This window comes from Melospiza melodia, chromosome 4 (assembly GCF_035770615.1).
Source record: "Melospiza melodia melodia isolate bMelMel2 chromosome 4, bMelMel2.pri, whole genome shotgun sequence".
Lineage (NCBI taxonomy): Eukaryota > Metazoa > Chordata > Aves > Passeriformes > Passerellidae > Melospiza > Melospiza melodia.
In genome coordinates, this window is record NC_086197.1 from 54,063,808 (window position 1) to 54,082,119 (window position 18,312).

General features: G+C 46.3%; 2 protein-coding genes and 1 long non-coding RNA gene across 4 annotated transcripts; 2 read left to right on the plus strand and 1 right to left on the minus strand.

Annotated features, from left to right (window-relative positions):
* Nucleotides 1–12,339: 12,339 nt before the first annotated feature.
* LOC134417376 (uncharacterized) lies at nt 12,340–13,365 on the minus strand. Its single transcript, XR_010027563.1, has 2 exons — nt 13,163–13,365; nt 12,340–12,753 (listed from the first exon to the last, which is right to left on the minus strand). It is a non-coding gene; the product is annotated as an uncharacterized LOC134417376 (long non-coding RNA).
* Nucleotides 12,855–16,180, plus strand: CBY1 (chibby 1, beta catenin antagonist). 2 transcript variants are annotated; one of them, XM_063155899.1, is made up of 5 exons: nt 12,855–13,062; nt 13,705–13,814; nt 14,516–14,621; nt 14,705–14,820; nt 15,636–16,180. In XM_063155899.1, exons 2-5 carry the CDS (start codon nt 13,737–13,739, stop codon nt 15,714–15,716), a joined length of 381 nt encoding a protein of 126 aa, XP_063011969.1. In that variant the 5' UTR covers nt 12,855–13,062; nt 13,705–13,736; the 3' UTR covers nt 15,717–16,180. The 2 variants fall into 2 exon arrangements, with proteins under 2 accessions (XP_063011969.1, XP_063011970.1); XM_063155900.1 differs by lacking the exon at nt 12,855–13,062 and having other exon boundaries at nt 13,538–13,814.
* A 134-nt stretch (nt 16,181–16,314) lies between these two features.
* TOMM22 (translocase of outer mitochondrial membrane 22) lies at nt 16,315–18,215 on the plus strand. The gene is made up of 4 exons (XM_063154545.1): nt 16,315–16,468; nt 16,569–16,687; nt 16,986–17,103; nt 17,507–18,215. Exons 1-4 carry the CDS (start codon nt 16,358–16,360, stop codon nt 17,579–17,581), a joined length of 423 nt encoding a protein of 140 aa, XP_063010615.1. The 5' UTR covers nt 16,315–16,357; the 3' UTR covers nt 17,582–18,215.
* Nucleotides 18,216–18,312: the final 97 nt, after the last annotated feature.

Sequence of the window (18,312 nt, forward strand, 5' to 3'; positions counted from 1 at the left end):
AAGAAAGCAATAATAAAATTTATTTGATATGAAACTCTTATCAGTCTTCAGATTTGGTGACAATGCCTCTGACAAGCTTGCATTTGAATCAAAGCTCAGTCACAGCCCTGGTTAAAGTCCATGGGTGAATATCTTCATTTTGCTAAGTAAACCAGAAGAACTGACTAACCAATCCTGTGCTCACAGATTAAATGGGAAGCCATGCCCTAAGGGAATGAAGTACATCACATGGCCAGTCCCTGGCACCAGAGACCTGTTCAGAGTACAGAGCATGGCCAGGCTCCTGCACTGCCCTCACTGATGTCCCATGTTCCAGCTCTCAGAGTGAGCCTGAGCTTAGCCTTAACCCAGCAAAGCATTAAGATTTGCTTTTCTCCTATTTGCATTCCCTCTGGTGCTTATCTGAACAGTAAAACAGGAAAGATGGAATCAGGCAGCTGGGAGTTGAGGGAGAGGGAGAAAGACTGCCTTGGCACGATGTTGGATCAGTTTGGTCATTTGGTGGACTGTCACCATTCCTGTAGACAGAGGGATTTCTCTGGGACTGAATGCAGATACAGGGGGTAGAGTTTGTCTGGCTGAACACTTTGGTGCCTAATAAAAAGTGTGAGAGAGAAGCAACAAGGATTTGTTGCAGGAAGCTGAGTCAGAAAACTTGATTTAACTGCAATAACTCATGAGAAAGGAAGTTAAAACAAGAAAATGTTTCAGTGCTGCAGAACATAGGCCTCTGTGTGTGTATTCTTCGCAGAGAGATTCTGACTCCTAATGCAAACAAAGTTGGAAGTATTGCAAATACTGTCTTAACTGTTATGGCCAAAAGAGTCAATGCTTTTTTAACTTATTCACACATTAGCACTGAAAATTAGTCTGAAAAATACATGAAGCAAAGCAGCTTTATGCACCAAACATAGGACAGCAGAGTTTTCAGTGTTACAGCTGAAAAAAGCATAATTCATTGAATGTCTTTTTTTCCCCTTTAATGCATTTCAGCTCAAAGAACTGAGTGCTTCTGTTGTCAAGTAGGTTGAATAATAACTTTGAGTACACTGCTCTGTTTTGTACTCAGGACAACATTTTCATTAGCATGATTCAGAAAGAAGAATGTATTTAAAGTGCAGCTGATAGAAAAATTTAACTTTCTAGGTCGTGGCAGATTTCACTGGTCACATAAAAAAAAAAAAGATGTATTACAGGAAAAACATTTTTAAATTCACGTTTGGAAGAAATTCAGCACTGGTATTTGAGACATTTCTTCATTTAAAAAACCAACCAAATTTTGAAGATCCTCTGCTTGAAAAACTAATAAATTTAACAGTCTTTCCACATTCCTTATCAGTATGGAAAAGCTCAGGTTTTCCATCTTAGCCTCTCAGTTGGTATCAGCTTGCCTTTTAAACCAACCATGCTGCAGAAGTGAACATGCTCCTCCTTTGGCCAGTTTTTTACTCTTGGCTTTGCCTGGTGCTTCCAACTGAGTTTGTATGTAAACCATAGATAAAAACCCCAATCTTGCTCCATTTGTATTCCATATGCTTGTCAGGTTATTGGCCACAAAAGATCATAAGCAGTTTGTTTTTCAAACCTCAAAACTTGGATAGGCATTGAGTACATCATCATACAGTTATTTTCACATTAGAATAATATTTAAAGGTCTTAGGAATTGTAATTGGCTTTAAAATATTGCTTCCTTGATTTTGCTACAATAGGGCCTTATTTTTCAGTAATGATCTGGCTAATAATTTTCTTCAATCTCAAACCTTTAAACTTCAGAGATTCATTAGCCTGATTATTCTTTTTTAAGCCATTGTTCTCCTTTCCATGGATTACCATGGTTTCTTTACCAGTCTTACTGCAAGTGAGTTCATTATTAAACACTTCTCTGTCCATATCTGAAAAAAAAAAGCTGTTAATCTCTCCTTCTCATGTTTCTGCTGAATTGGTGATTATAAGTGACATATCTGTGTTTCTGAAACTCTGTGCTGCTGCACAACTCCTACTCATTAACAACTCCCACAGAGGTTCAATATACCCCAGTACTTTCTGCTGCCGTCTTTCTTCCTATTTTGTCTGTCCTCCACTGTTGTTCTTCCACTGGATTATTAAGGCAACACTTCCTGTTTTAACAGTCAGCCAGGCAATCCAAGACAGAGGAATAGGTCAGAGTTTCTGAGACCAGAGTTTACACATGACCTCTGTCCTTTGGGCAATGAGCATCAAACAAGAAGGAAGTTATAAGACACTCAAATATTTTATTTCAAAATTTTATTCAGTATTCAGAACTGCAGCCATGAGATGTTCCTACCTGACCAGCCACAGTACCCTGGCCTCAGCTATCACATGCTGTTGATACAGCAAAACCAAACTGGAGAGAAGAAGCTGAAGAGAACAACAACCATCTTTCATCCCAGGCATTTGTTAGAAATGACTGAGTGGTCTTGAAGAATGTTTTCTAAAGTAAAAGCATCTGCAGATCAGCTCAGGATTCTGAATTGTCTGGGTGAAGGACATTCCTGGGTGTCTCTTCAGGAGGAATTCAAGTATATTTGAAAGGATAGGGGACTTGCTTCCAAAGAGATGAGTAATATCTTCTCACCCATTCTTCTCAGGAAGACAAAAAGGTTTAAGTGGTAATGGGTATAGACCTTACTGGCTTAGGGGCAGGACCTGTGAGGAAAACTGACAAAAAAGCAACACTAAAATGTGCAAAGCAATCCCACTTCCACACTGCCTTTACATGAGCAACTGCCCTTAAGAATTTTTTTTGTATGACAGGGTGTATATGGTTGCCAACAAATCAGCTATGTCAGCAGGAGGGAGAAAAATTAACTCAATCTATGACATCATGGCCTATCCTTCTCAAACACTGCCTCACCTCTCTAGGATGAGGTGCTGTTTTTAGTCCTCTAGTTTCAAACAATGTTGAGACTGCTTCCAAATGCTTTCCTTCTTATCCTTTTCAAGCTTTGCATCTTGGGTGTGGGGGTCTGAAATACTAAATATTAGCAGTCCGGATTCTCTGTGCTTAGCACGTCAGTGAATTCAAAACCTAAGGAAACTGTTTGTACTACGTAGGCACATAAAGGAACACACACACACACACACACACACACACACACACACACACACAAGCAGTTTTGATGGGCTCCAGCTGTCTGGGATTGACAAACACATACCCATCTGTGGATACACGCTCTCCTGGTTCACATATGGGGAGCATGTATCATAGCATAGTAGAGGTCTTCACAACAACAAGCCAGAAAATTCTTAGAAAAACAAATAGTGTTCAACCTTTTATTCCCCATTATATAGCTGAAAAAGTCACTGGCTTATATTTTACTTGTTTGGACTTAGAAGATTTGCTTGTTTGATGAGGATGGTACTTGTTAGAAGCTTGTCCATGTCTCAGTTCCTTCAAGAGAAATGAAGGCCAGACAAAATTTCAGTAATTTACCATATTGTTAGGATTAAGGTCTTAATTCTCATGCATTCCCTTTAAAAAGCCTGGCCCATCCCCAAGTGAAACATAGCTATCTCTAGGGCAAAATACAGCAACACTAGTGCTAGCAGTACCACACTGCAGGCATGGGAAAAGGAATAAAAGCATCCTCTCCTGTTGGAATGGCAGGAGAAATTTCAGGGTCATAGAAGGCAATTGTAGTCTTGCAAAATAGCTATGACATCAGGGAATGTCCTTACCTAGTGAAAAGCAACTAATGGAATTATTTCATAAAGCTCACAGCCGAGACAGCTGTCTCCAACAGAAGTGAGTTTGGAATATTTCTTCCTTCAAGATTTACTGACTCCCTGTGACGGTGTTCACAGGGGTCTTATGTTGAAGGAAGAGACAAGGATCTGACTCCATATTTCTGAAGCCTTGATTTATTATTTTATGATATGTATTACATTAAAACTATACTGAAGGAATAGAAGAAAAAGCTTCCTCAGAAGGCTAGCTAAGCTAAGAATAGAAAGGAATGAATAACAAAGGTTTGTGGCTCGGACAGAGAGTCTGAGCCAGCTGGGCTGTGATTGGCCATTAATTCCAAACATCCACATGAGACCAATCATGGATCCACCTGTTGCATTCCACAGCAGCAGATAACAATTGTTTACATTTTGTTCCTGAAGCCTCTCAGCTTCTCAGGAGGAAAAAATCCTAAGGAAAGTATTTTCATGAAAAGATGTCTGCGACAACTCCATAAACTGCTTTCACAAAATTAACAAATCACAACACACTTGTGTGTTTCAGTCTGCCGGCCTGGATAGAAAATGACACTAGCATCTCATGGGTACTGTATTTTTCTTAGACAGTTTTATTAGCAGACTAGTTTTTCCCAGATTCCACTCCCTGCATAATTCCTTAGTGAAGTATGTTTCCCCCTTGCCACTCCACAGTCACAAAGCAGCGCCAGTTAAAGGGCTTTTTCTAACATGCTGTAATGGCAGTGCCCTGCCTGTGGCAAGAGGAATGTGGCTGGCAGCATGGCAGTGTCACTGGGATGATACTTAAACATAAATAAGGAAGGGATTCCAAAAAATAAAACGTGACCTGGATTCCATCAGCACTGGTCTAATAGTGACTATTAAAAGAAAAAAATAAACCAAACTCAGTTCAGCTTGGTCAAGAGAAGCCAAAGATTTTGCTTCCACTTGTTGACAGACATGTGGCAGCACAAACTTTCATTACAAAAATATGTAGAAGTCAGCAAGTTGAAAACTGAGTAAATTGTGTGTTACGCTGAGAGAAGTCATTGGCAGCATGAGTAAATATAAAAGAAAATGTTTACTATACCTAATTTCAGATTTTAAGGAGAATAGCTTGCCCTCCTTACCAGCTTGTTTTCCAGGGCTCTGGATTTAAACAGAGCAGACAGACTTGTGACTGATGACCTGTTCCTTCTCACCCCACCTCCCCTCCCTGCTTCAATGTACGATACAGGAAAATTCCCAAAGTGTTTAACAATATAAACATTGTTCTTAACTTCAATTTAAGAGCAATATAATTCAGCTTAGTTCTGAAGCATTTGTAGTGAAATAAATGTTTGACTTTATGAACACCAGCTTTGAATATCATCATAGGCTTCTGTATTAGTTTCAGTGTTCCCAGCCTCTGGTTCAATGCAGCCTGTGTGCATTTACCACTACCATTCCTTCCACTGCTCATACTTTCTTCCGTGCTGCTTTGCCAAAATTGCTTTTTTTCCTTCTGCCTTGCTCTCTTTTCTCCCTGTGCTTAGAGCTTTTCCCTTTTTTGTGTGACAAATAAGCACTTTTCCTTTTTCCTAAAACATTAACCAAAAACATGTCAAAAATTCCTGTGGTTTTCTATTAGATATTTGAAGGCAATTTGCTACTCTCTACCTAGCTACAGTGGTCATGCTGTTGCATTATACTCCATCATCCAGATTATTCAGGTCTCAAGATATCAAACCTGGAATTAAATCAAGAGCTCATAATTACGTAGTTAAATTTTAGTACAATGGGAACTGCAGTTCCCATTGACTGCAAAATAAGTGCTTATTATTGGAGCATTTTGGAAAGTGTCACTACCTACCTAGGTGACTAAATACCAGATTAAGACATTTGTTTTGGATACTGCAGTCCCCATTTTTTATTGGCAGATTATCCTTTTTTGCAGCCCACTGCACACTGGCTCACCTGTCCCAATTTAGATTACAAGCTTGGCCGTGTTCTACACCAGGCTTGACATCCTTAACATGATCCCTGGCAACAAGTTATCGCTACCAGTTGTTTAATCTTGGAACTGAAGTAGCACATTACTTCAACTGTAAATGAATGAATGAATTGTGAGAACAGCTTGTCTGCTGACCCATGAAAACAATTTCCCTTTCTTTCAGAGTGACAAAATTTAAATCTTCAGAGACTCAGATTTTCATTTGCTTTTATTTCCAAAATGAATCAAATTACACAGATGTGTGAGCTAGGAACCAGTTTCTAAATATGACATGCCTTCCCTCCCATTAAAAAGATTAGATTCTTTACAATATTTAAACACTTGGTATGAAAGTCAAAGTTAAGTATAATTTTCCCTGTACCATATTCTTCCCTTACGTCTTTTCTAAAGGAAATGTCTGCTGTATCTTGGATCTTGGCTAGTGAGTAAAATATAGGCAGTGAATGTTGCCTGGGGAATGATGACCTGCAACAAATAAGAATACCTGAAGAGCACAGAAAGTGCAAAAGGTGCTTGTGGGCATTGTGTTTGAAATGAGGGTGATAGAACATCTACCGAGGACTTCAAGAAAATCTTTCTGAATGGTTCATGCCATCTGACAAATTGATCAAAAACAAAACAAAAAAAAAACCCAAAACCAAAATCCAACAAACACAAACTGACAACCTTTTCAGTTATAGTGACAAGATGAAGAGTGCTGAGGAACACATTCAGTGCTGGCAGCTCGGCGTGCAGCTGCAGTGCCAGCCGCAGCTTGGGCTCTGGGCTGGGAGAGCCCCAGGCAGGAGGCCAGGAACTGGTGCTGACCCTTGGCACAGCACAGGGCACAGGACCGGCGGCACAGCCAGGTGACCGGACACTGAGACACAGCAGGAGCCGAGGACTCAGCAGGAAGAGCCAGGACTTTGTCACACACAGACTGGGAGGGTATAAAAACCCAGGGTTTTCTTTGGGGTCCTTTCTTGGAGGCACTCAGATTGAACTGCTATTTTTTTGCTGCCCCATGGTTAAATTATTTTAAAGATCCAGATGTCTGAGACTCTAAGGGATATCCCAGCTTGAGCCAGTAAGGAAACCTGGTCTGACTGTGGGAGTGTGGGAGTGTAGGGAGTCAAAGGAGGCCCTGCTGGGTCACTGGAGCTGCCTGCTGAGGAATGGCTTCAATCCCGGGGGGACTGACAGAGTGGCTTCTGGATGGTCAGACAAGGAAAGCTTCCTTAAGAGCAATGAATACTTTTAATGAAAGCCTGAGCTTCTGTGACACATCCACTTGCTGGCCGCACATATTTGTGAATATATTTTTATCCTGCATTCCTACCAGTCTTACCAGTCTTCTCTGAACTGCTTGTCATCTTGGAGGAATCTGGGGAAGGAAGGCAGAACAAAAACCACAGTTCCTGAGTTTAGAATCCAATACTTAGTTTATGTTTTATTTTCAGTTTCTGAGAGAGAGCACCCTCCATTATGGCTCATTTTGCTTGGGCATTTAATGCAAATTCAAAATTTATACTTTCAGGGTTCACTTTACCTTGTGAACCAGTGAGCTTTAGTGCTGCTGAACACACTTGACCCTGTGCAGCTACTTGTATGGCAGTTGTTACCTTCCAAGATCCCTTCTGCCTGGTCCTAATATGTCTCATATTTGCATCCCTTGCTACCCCAGGGAACAACAGAGAACAAGAAACCAAAACCAACCTGATCTCCCATTTATATGTAAATACTCCTGTACCTTGCTTTCACAGGTCTCATAGGAATGGCTTCTAAACTGGCATCCTGGAGTAGTGCAGACCATCGGTGAGCTGTCATCTGCATTCCTCAAAAGCCTGAAAAGCAATGTCATCTACATTCAAGCTGGCAGCACATACCCAAAAGGACTTTCTGGGCCACACAGTCCATTGTCATGTTGTTGCAGACTCCACATCATCTAAAGACCACATTACTTCCAATTTTTGCATTGCATTGACGGATAAGAGGCCGTCCACAGGCATATCTTTATAACACAAAAATTAGTGCAGAGTAAGACCAATAGTTCAGGGCATCCTGGGTGGAAAAAGACCATCCAGGTTGGATACAAAATTCTTATTTTGATTAGCAGTGTCTAGGGAGAATGCTTACCTCAGTGTTCTTGTGACTCTCTTTGGCGACAGCAATTTGTTCATCTGGAATTTTTCTGGTTCCGGCTGGGAATAGTCCCAGTTAGTGTAGCTTCTTGGAGCTTTTTGGAGTGTGTCTAAGTGAAGGTATAGAAGGAATGGTGGAAGAACATGGAAGAGGAAAGAATACTTAGCACTCCTCTCCCACTTCATAGCATGCTAGACACACTGAGCTTCACAGAATCTCTTGATGCAGTCCATGATACACAAGCGTGCTTGTTTGTACAGGCAAAGCACAGCTGATGCTCTTCTGAGGCCTGAGATGAAACTGCCTTGGCAGAGAATTTAGAATCCAGGCCCTGTTTGCTCTCCCTTGTAAACATCACAGCAGCATAGTCCAAAGGCCAAACATCTTGCCTCCAGCAGCTGCCAGTGGTGAAGGGTTACAGCAGCACCAAACACCAACCCACACAGAGAGATGCTTGAGGCCCTTTCCCTGGTATTCCCTTTTCCTGAATCTGCTCATCAGGAATGTACAGACTGGAGGCTTCAATTTCCTCATTTCCTGGAAAGGACATCTTAAGTGAGCTATGGAAACAGATGTAAAAGTAAGAGGCAAGGAAAAGAATGAAATAAGATGTGGAAGCAAGCAAAGAGTAGCCAGGTAACAGGAACAGAGTGAAATAAAGCTTAACACAAGCTTTCACTGCTATGTGGGCTGCACATGCTCTATGAACCTTTGTTCTCCCCCTCACCAAGGACACCCTCATAGCAAACTCTGTCAGGAAGCAAAGGATTCTCTCCAGAGCATGTGAGTGGCTCGGCTACCTGTGTATTTGTGTAAACTCCTTCAAGTGAACAGTGTGGCCAGAATGGTGAGCAATGACTGGAAAATCTTCTCAGAGGCCTGGGAACTTTGCATATTTCATGCATGGTTTTATTTACCCTTTTTTTTGTTCTTACAGCACAGGATATATGTTTTCCACGTTAGACCATATTAGGGAGGCCAAAGTACACAAATGTAAACATGTTGTATGTATGTGTGAATTCAGGGAAGGGAGGCAGGAACTGAGTTTGAAAGACAAGGGCAAGTGAGGGTAACTTACAGCTTGCAGGAGCTGCATTTCCTGACAGGAGCAAAACTGTTCTCACCTATCATCCATTCTGAAATTGCATTGCAAAGCTGTGTCTTGGACTCATCAGTACTGAAACATGACCGTGGGAAACAAGCAAGACAAGGCTTGACTCAGCAGTGAAGAGAAAAATAATTAGGGTTTAAGGAAAAGTAATGACAACTCCACATACTTTTTAGTCCAGAGACCATGTACACAGTGTTCTTTTGAATAACAAAGTCTACATTTCATCCAAGGCAATGACTGCAGCTTTGAAAAGCCAGTAGAGAAGAAGTACGTGATTTGGTAAAATAATAAGGATAAAAACATTTCTCCTTCCTCCTTTCTTTAAAAGTCTGGTTAGCAAAATAGAACAATCAGAAAGAGTGTTAGTGCAGATATTTAGAACTTTTAGGACACTATAAAAGCTAGCTGTGAAAAGTGAAAGAGAATTAAGAACCTGTGAATAAGTAAGTAGCTAAAAGAGAGAAGGCAGAGGCAAAGTAGGTGAAGGCATATTTGTTAGCTGATAGAAGGCACACATGAGGGATAAGAAATATAACTTGGCTTTACTGTATTTTATTATTTTTATAGGTTACTAAGATCCATCCAGAAGACAGAGGCATGAACTTTCCTGGCTATCACTCAGCTCTTGGTACCAATGAAAGGTACCACCTGTGACAGACATTCCATTATCTCCAAAAGTCACAGCATCCATGACAGTTGGATATTAGGATATTTGCAATAAATAATTAATAGATGCTTTCACAGTACTCTGAAAATCTCAATTTCTAGGATAAGCATTAATTTCAGATTACTTTTGTGAGGATGGGTTTCTCCACTTCACTGCTTTTGTTTTCTTTGCCTAGCTATAAGCACTGGAATGAGGGCCTCCTGGTGGTGGAACCTGAGACAGTCAAGCGGGAGGAGAGCACGTTTCTTAACAAAGCAGTGAAACGGCTGTTCTTTTATCTCCTGAGTTAGCTATAGTGAAATAGAGAAACAGAGAGAGAAAAAGAAGTGTCGGCTTTGACAACAAAATATAGGTGAGGTACTTAGGATTCTAAAAGAAGGGACATCTTTAACTGCACAGCATTGAGACAACAAGAATTACCTCAGTGCTGAAAAATTTAATTGGGCAGGGAATTAATTTCAATATGCAAAAAATTTTAGTTTACAGATTTTTAACTCAGGATAGGTAAGGCTTTATAAAGCCTTACCTATCTGTAACAACCAGGCAATGTAGCAACTTTCAATACAGTAACTAAAACAAATACTCAGAGTAAGCCTAGAGTAAGTCTACTGAATTCACCAGTCAATGGGGTTTCCCTGTAAATACTGATATAACACAGAACAATAACAATCCTGCAGCATATATTAGAAAAAGCAAGTGACACACTATGGAATTAAAGGCAGCTCTGAGAATATCTAAGCTATAGATTCTCTATCACTTTTGAGCCAAAAAAGCTGACGAAGATGCTCCAAATTAGGCTACCAAGAACAGCTTGGATCTATTCCAAAATTTCCACACTGCCATGTGCTACAGCCCTATCTCCATCCTGTCAATCTCTCAGCCTTCCACCAGGGTTCTCCAAGATGTCCTCCTGGGAACATAGGCAGCTTCCTTACACAAGGACTGTAACATACAGGTTCTTCACCATTTAACGGGCTTTTGCAGTTCCTAAGTGATCTCTGGAGTTATTGTCCTGGAGAAAGTGTGTGTGCTAGATGTTCTTTTCCCCACAGAGTGACAGGAACAGAAGGATGCAACTACTGCACCATAATGCTCTTAACATAGCTGAGAATCGTATGTCAAACTATATATAAATATATATATATGTATGTATTTGCAATTTACTGAGAGACAATGCTAGAAACAGCAACAGCCAGTTCTGTCTTGGTATCTACCTGATGTAGGTGGAGAAACAATGATGAAAAGCTGCTGCCAAAATACTCTGGGAGGTTGGTGTAGTGAGGAAATTCCGTAGCATTTTTCAAGGAAATGGAGTCTGGTGAGAAATTAAATTTTGTCAAACCATGCAGAAAAAGAAAGATTCCTGAAGCAAATCGCAGCAGAAATCAAAACACTGAACCTCCTTCTCTTAGTCTCCAGGGGAAGATTTCTGAACTCTTGTTGACCAGCCCTACCAACTCTGAGACCATTCACACAGGGATTATTCACTGTGGGCACAGCAACCAGGCACAGGAGGAACATTCACCTCCCATGCCAAGGCAGTGGGGATGGGCTGCCTGGCTTTTTCCAAGTCTCTGCTCCACAGAAAGAGGCAGTAAGAGAGTCACTCTGTGACCCCAAATGCATGAGACAGTGTAGTTATATAATTACAGTGTATTTCTACTACACTCATCCTGCTCAGCACAAGGAGACCTCAAGCAAAAACTGTGCTGAAGCATACAGGTTTGTTCTAGGGAGGTGAACATTACTGAAAAAACCACCCCAACCAAACTGAGCTCAGTCCCTCACTCTCCTGTACGGTCTCTGGCTCTTATAAGCACCCAGGTGAGCTGCCTTTGTGTTCTCATTTTAAAATTGTAATTCTACGTGCTCTCAGCTTTTTTTCCAAAGTTCTTGCCTTCATTTATCTGGACCTTCCGTTCATCTTTCTTACCCAATATATGCACACTCGTGTGGGTATTAAATGGTGATAGAAGCCACAGCTACTTCACAAAGGCCTTGCTCTGAACAGTGAATTTTTATTCTACTTTTAAGGGTGTTGACTTCCCCCCCTACCCCATTATAATCACTTCTCTTATTGCAAAAATCACAGCTTTCCAGTGCACAGACTCTGCTATACTGGGTCTGAAAGCAACTGTTTTTATAGTATGTGTCCTGCAAGAACCAGATATTGGTTAGCTGGACTACCAAAAGATACAGCAGCACCAGAAATTTTTCTTCTCTCAAGTCACCGGATTTAACTGTGCTATTTTTCCAATTCTCATTCCAAGTGAGCAATTTTCTGGTTCACTTAAGGCAGGGTGCCAATTAAGCACTCTGGGAATGAAAGTCTGTTAGATAATTTTTTTTTCCTGGAGTACTAATACATGTACAAACCAAATCAAAATGTTGGTGATTCTCTTCTTTTCTTCTTTTATCTCCCTGCCCCCTTTTTTTTTTTTTTTTTTTTTCTTCTTGTCTTTATTGTTCCCTTTTAACTAAAAGTCAGCATCTTAGTACCTCATTAATCCAAAAATTTTCAGGAAGGCCCCAGGAAGCTCAACATAAGCTTTTTTAATAATGAAGCAAGTAACTTCAGATTGCTATTCTAACATATTGGAGAATTACTTTATAGTTTAGGAGTGGCATTTTGCCTCTGTAACATAAAAAGTGCTGGTGATATATGTCACATACCCATGCCATTCATTCAAAATATCCAAACCAACTGCCACTGCCACCTCCCATGGAATAGAAGCCAGCAAGTAACACAAGGAATCTAAATTTATTCCATCATGTGCTGAAAGGGAGGGCTTTGCAACGTGCATAGAAATCAGGCTGCTGGGACTGCTTCAAAGGAAGGCGTGTGAAGAGCTGCTGCTGCTGAGGGGTGACTGTCCCCGGAGGCGTTTGAGAAAAGACTGGACATGGCACTTAGTCTCACGGTCACGTTCACATGGTGGTGGTGTTCGGCCAAAGACAGGACTTGATGATCTCAGAGATCTTTTCCAACCGAACTGATTCTGTGATTTCTGTGATTCTGTACCATTCTGCTCTCTCCAGCTCCTCATCCATCATCCCCTGAACCCGCGCAGTCCAGGACGCCAGATCTCCTCCACTTCTTCTCCAACGCTCCCAAGCAAGGGAGGGTTCTCTGCCTAATGGCGTTCAGTTATTTAGCTGGGCGAATAAACAAACAATCCCCATAAAAACATTTTTAACAACTCTTCCAGGCGATTCGAGCATTTTAGGGAAGGTGTTAAGGAAAGCGCCGTCAGCACGGCAAGAGCTTGCCCCCGTGAGCAGGACCGACCCCCGAGCCCGCTGCCCGGCACTCCGCCCCCGTCTGCCTCCAGCACGGGAGGCGGAGCGGAGCCGCGGATCCCATCGCCCCGGCAACGCGGCGGCCGCAAACCGTTCCCGGGACACGCGGCGGATCCCACCGGCGGCGGACGCGAGCGCCGGGAGCGGGCGCGGCCCAACGAAGAGGTGCGCCCCCGCCCCCTCTCCCCCCCCCCCCCCGGAATTAAGGCGAAGCTCGATGGAACAGCCCGGCCCAACCGCCCCCGCACCGCGGGGCTGACCCTACCACTGCGGCGCGGGGGGGATGGGGGCTGGGGGGCATTCTTCCTCGGCTCCGCTCTTGCCGAGCCCGCTGCTTTCGCCAGTGAGATGCCGGGAGGGAAAGCAGAACAAAGGAGCATCCCGGTGGTGGCCCGTGCGGGGAACAGCGCCCCGCGGGGGTCCCCTTTCAGCTGCTCGGCGTGCCCGTGGGGTGGTACGGCCCGTGCCCCCCCGAGGTGCCGCGCCGCGCGGTACTGGGGGTACCGGCCGGGCGGGGGGGGGGACACCGCGCACCGTCGTCCTCCGCCCCCCCGCCCGGCTCGGTCACGTGGCGGTGGAGGTGCGAGGGACGTGGCCGCCGAGGGCCGGTGCTGCCCGGTGGCAGTGGCGGGGTGGCGGCCCGGACCCCCCCACATCGCTGTCTTGCCCTGAGAGCTGGGGGCTCTGCCTGGGGAGAAGCTCACTGGAGAGAATGAGGGGTTCTGCCTGGGGAGAACATGCCTGGGGAGAACATCACTGCTCTTGGCCCACCGCCTCAGAGCTGTTGTGTCTCTCCCGCTCCTTCAGGAGCCCGCCGTAGGCCTGGCCAGCAGTGTGCAATGCCTCTCTTTGGGAACTCCTTCAGCCCAAAGAAGACGCCCCCCAGGAAATGGGCCTCCCTGTCCAACCTGCACCTGGTGAGTGCCCGCACCTGCGGTTTGCTGCAGGAGCCATGTCTTGGTGCCAGGGGTGGGTGGCTCCTGCTGTCAGTGCCATAACCCTTACAAGGGCTCCCAGCTGCTTCTGGGGCAGGAAAAAATTCTTCACCCAGTGAGTGGGTGGGCTCTGGAATAGACTTCCTAGGGTAGTGGTCACAGCACCAAGCCTGACAGTTCAGGAAGTGTTTGAACAATACTCTCAGGCACACGGTGCAGCTCTTGTGGACAGTTCTCTGCAGGGCCAGGAGTTGGACTCAATGATCCTTGTGGGTTCTTTCCACGTCAGTATATTCTGTTATTCCAACTGTGCTGTTTTCTTGCTGCAGTGCAGCACCATTCCTGATCACTGTGACTGTACATGAAGCTAGAAATGGAATAGCTCAGGGAGGAATCATCATCACCACACCTGCAGCCCAGAACTGTGTCACTGAAAAATTCCCACCTGTGGTCTCCAAGTGCAGGGAGATGGATGAGAGTGTAGGTGGGAGAAGTGCAGGGATGGCAGTGAGAGGAACCAGTTCTCTACTGCAGCAGTACCTGACCAAAGGAGTACATGCTCAAAGGTTCCAGGGGCCATTTGGATCAGCATCTTCCACTGGAATGCTAGTCACTAAGAAATGGGAGATCAGGGGGTGGCTCTGGAATTCTGTGAAACTCTGAGTGTGATCTTCTCCCTGCAGCTGGATAGATCCACCCGTGAGGTTGAGCTGGGCCTGGAATATGGCACCCCCACAATGAACCTTGCTGGCCAGAGCCTGAAGTTCGAAAATGGCCACTGGGTTTCAGGTAGAGTACAGCCCAGCTTGTCTGGTCTGAAGCAGCCATGGTTGGCTGACAATCTGTATTTTGACCTCCTTCTTTCCTCCAAGAATCAGGAGGCTTCCTGGGGGATCGCAGGGAACTGCAGCGCTTGCGCAAACGAAACCAGCAGCTCGAGGAAGAAAACAACCTACTTCGGCTGAAAGTGGACATTCTCCTGGACATGGTGAGCCTTTGCCCAGCTCCTGCCTGCCCATAGCAGTGGGGATGCCCGGGCAAAGGGTGCTGGGTTCCCTGAAGAAGGCTTCTCTCAGTGCGCCCCACTTTCTGCTTTACCCTGTCGTGCAACATGGGTGTAATGGCAAAGTGACTGTGGGAGTAAAGCCTGATCCCCTCTGTGGAAAGAGGGGAAGGTTCCCGCCACATCAGAGCTTGTTGTGAACACTGTGAGAGACAGAAGTCCCTGCTGTCTCCTGTTTCCCTTTCTGCACAGAATATGGCATTTTTCTTGCCACTCTATTCTCTTCCGTAACTATGAAACTGAGTTACAGCCACTGTTTCTGGTCACAGAAGATTAAAGCTTCCATCTGCTGTCATGAGGGGCGAGACATGTATCCTTTGTGTGAATGAAAGAATTTCCAGTAAATAAACCGAAATTCAGCCTTACCCAGAGATCACAGGTTTCATGCTTAAAATCTGGAGAGACATTCAGGGAAATAGAACACACATCTATTCGCAGTTAATAAGTGATTTAGCCTTTATGTCACTCTAAACAAATATTTTATTTCCTTACCCTTCACGTGTTTTAAAACTGGAAAATGGCTTTTGTGGCTGGAACACTCAGCAGAAGCACTTTCTGCTCTTCAGGTTTTCCAGGCAATCTCAGTGAAACATGACATGTCAGCTTCCCCCTTGCTCAACAGGAACAAATTGCCTCCTGCAGGACCTGGCTTGTGGCTGTAAATCTTGGTTGTACAGTGAAGTTGGAAAAGCCTCACCAGCTTTTAACTCCCTCCTGTTGTTGTTTGCTGTGTGTTCCAGCTCTCTGAGACCACTGCCGAGTCCCACCTCATGGAGAAGGAGCTGGAGGAGCTGAAGCAGCACAGCCGGAGGAAGAAGTGAACAAGAGATGGCCAGGCTGGTTCTGGGTCTTGGCCCACGGGATGCTGGGGCTGGCTCGGGCCTCCCAGGCATGTTGGTACTGTGTGAGGTACTTTGTTTCATGGGACCACGAGTGCTGAGGTGCCTCCAGCGCAGTGTGGTGCCGTGGGTACTGCTAATGGCTGGTTTGGCACCACAGCGCTGTTAATTAACACGATTTTCCTCAGAGCACTTTACCTTGCTACATTGCTCAGCGCAGCCCAGCACAGGCAGCCGGACAGCCGGCGGTGGGGCCGATCCGTCTCCGTGAGGGCTCCTGCTCGCCTTCTCTGCTCTCCGAAGCGGGGCGACCTCTGCCTCGCCCCCACCGTGGGGAGCCCGCGGGTGCTCGTACAAACCTCACCGTCTGCCTTGGGCGAGCAGGATGCTGGAGTTGCCCGTTCTCGAGAGTTTTGCATATTTGTTATAAAACCTTGCAATTAAAACCCGTATCTGAGGGTGTTTGTAACGCGTCGCGCTGTGCGGCGGGGGCCGGGGTGGTGGGCGGCCGCTGCTCCTCCGGGCCGCCAGGGGCCGCTGCCCGGCCCGGGCTGGGTGGCGGGAGGGCGGCCCCGCTTCCGGCGGCGCTCTGGCCGCCGCTCCTTCCGTCCTGTCTGGTGGCGATGGCGGCCGCGGCGTCCCTGTCCCCGGAGGAGCTGCTGCCCAAGGGCGGCGCGGGCAAGGCCGAGGAGCTGGAGGACGAGCTCGACGAGGAGGAGGAGGACGACGAGGAGGTATCGGGGCAGGCGGCGGGGAAGGCCGGGCGGGCGCGGTGACCCCGCGGGGCGCGCAGGGCCGTGCGGCGGGGCCTGACATGCTTGGTGCTGCCCGCAGCTGGACGAGACGCTGGCGGAGCGGCTGTGGGGACTCACGGAGATGTTCCCCGAGAGCGTCCGGTCGGCGGCCGGGGCTACATTCGACCTCTCGCTGACGGTAGCGCAGAAGATGTACAGGTGAGGGGGCGGCGGGCCGGGCCGGAGCCCCTCGGAGCGGGCCCGGCGGGCAGAGCGGGGGCGCGGGCGGCTCTGCCGGCCTTCGCTGCGGCTTTGGGCGCTGGTAGCGCAGTGCGGGGCCTGCGGGGAGCGGCAGAATCACGGGCTTTGTTTATGGGCTGCTTGGGAAGGGCGGGGATAAGGGGACACCCCGGAGCTCGGGGTTGAATTTGGAGGCAGGCTTATGTTTGAGGCACGGAAGGGAAACGCGGGATTGTGCCAGTAAGAACTGATTCCTAGCGTTCTTTATCCTTGATAGATTCTCTAGGGCAGCTCTGTGGATTGGCACCACCTCCTTCATGATTCTGGTTCTTCCTGTAGTCTTTGAAACCGAAAAACTGCAGATGGAGCAACAGCAGCAGCTGCAGCAGCGACAGGTGAGACAGGAAGGCCCAGCCGTCTGTCCCGGCCCTGCAGAGTTGGCCGGGAGTGCCTGCACCTCCCGCTGTGAGCAGTGCTGGGGTCGCTGGGGCAGAAGGGTGCACTCTGTTGTATGCTGTGGCCTCACTCATCCCACCAGATTCCCCGACTGGGTGTTCTCATTGGACAATCCTGCTGATTCCCAGTGGTGGCAATGCCTGGCAAGCCCAACCTGGTTTTTACCAGCTAAAACTTGCTGTGAGGGGCTGCGGTAGGGGCTGTGGTTGGGCACTGACCTTGGCTGTTGCAGCAGGCATGGGGCTGGTGCTGCAAAGTGCCACCAATACCTGTGGGAGGGGGGACAGCATGGCAAGACATCTTGCGTCCTTGAAACTCCTCAATGAATGTTTTTTTTTCCAGATCCTCCTCGGACCCAACACAGGGCTCTCAGGGGGAATGCCAGGGGCCCTGCCTCCGCTGTCGGGAAAAATCTAATTTGCGAAAGCTGAGTTGGATTCATATCAAGTGGGAAGACCTTGCGATTATGATATATTGAACTGTTGATTTGTTGGGCCAGGGCATTTTTTCTTTTTATTTTTGGTTATCCTTTGGGACATTGACCTGTTCATAACGAGGGAGGGAAGCCCCCCTATGGACCTGATGATGGCTCCTGTCTGCATCCCCCTCTCCTTTAGAAATCATGAGTATTTCCTTTTATTCAATCACTATGCCATAACCAGTTACAGACTTGGACCGGGGGAGCTCCTCTGCCCGCTTCTTGCCCCCACAAAACACCCTGGGGCACAGGTCAGGCTTTGAAATGCAGCAGGCAGACACAACAAGTGCTTTCCTGCCTGATTTGGAGCTGAAGGACAGTGGTGGCAGGAAGTGTGACTTTCCCAGCAGAGGAAGGAGGGGTGCCGGTGGCAATCAATACCCCATGGAAAATACTCTTTGGGAAGATGCATCTGCAGAAACACTTTCACTGCAGCTGTGTGTGTGTGAGAACCGAGGGAGCAGCAGGCCAGGTTTGAGACGATCACATCCACGCAGATTCTCTGCCTCATAAAGTAGAACAGACATCAGCTGCGTATTTTTTTGTATGGAATATTAAATAAATCCAACCTGAGCAGTGTGGTTTTAATAGATGTCCTTGAGGGAGGCTCAGTTCTTTCAGAGCTGCCGGGGGATTTCTGGGTAGGGATCTCTCCATTTCATGCACAGCC

What these genes read in the sequence shown, in the direction of transcription:
- CBY1 (XM_063155900.1), top strand. Translation starts at nt 13,635, where the DNA reads ATGCCTGGGGAGAACATCACTGCTCTTGGCCCACCGCCTCAGAGCTGT. An exon ending in CCCTGTCCAACCTGCACCTG is followed by an intron (nt 13,815 to 14,515) that starts GTGAGTGCCCGC and finishes TTCTCCCTGCAG; the next exon opens with CTGGATAGATCCACCCGTGA. An exon ending in AAATGGCCACTGGGTTTCAG is followed by an intron (nt 14,622 to 14,704) that starts GTAGAGTACAGC and finishes CTTTCCTCCAAG; the next exon opens with AATCAGGAGGCTTCCTGGGG.
- TOMM22 (XM_063154545.1), top strand. Translation starts at nt 16,358, where the DNA reads ATGGCGGCCGCGGCGTCCCTGTCCCCGGAGGAGCTGCTGCCCAAGGGC. An exon ending in AGGAGGAGGACGACGAGGAG is followed by an intron (nt 16,469 to 16,568) that starts GTATCGGGGCAG and finishes TGCTGCCCGCAG; the next exon opens with CTGGACGAGACGCTGGCGGA. An exon ending in GTAGCGCAGAAGATGTACAG is followed by an intron (nt 16,688 to 16,985) that starts GTGAGGGGGCGG and finishes TATCCTTGATAG; the next exon opens with ATTCTCTAGGGCAGCTCTGT.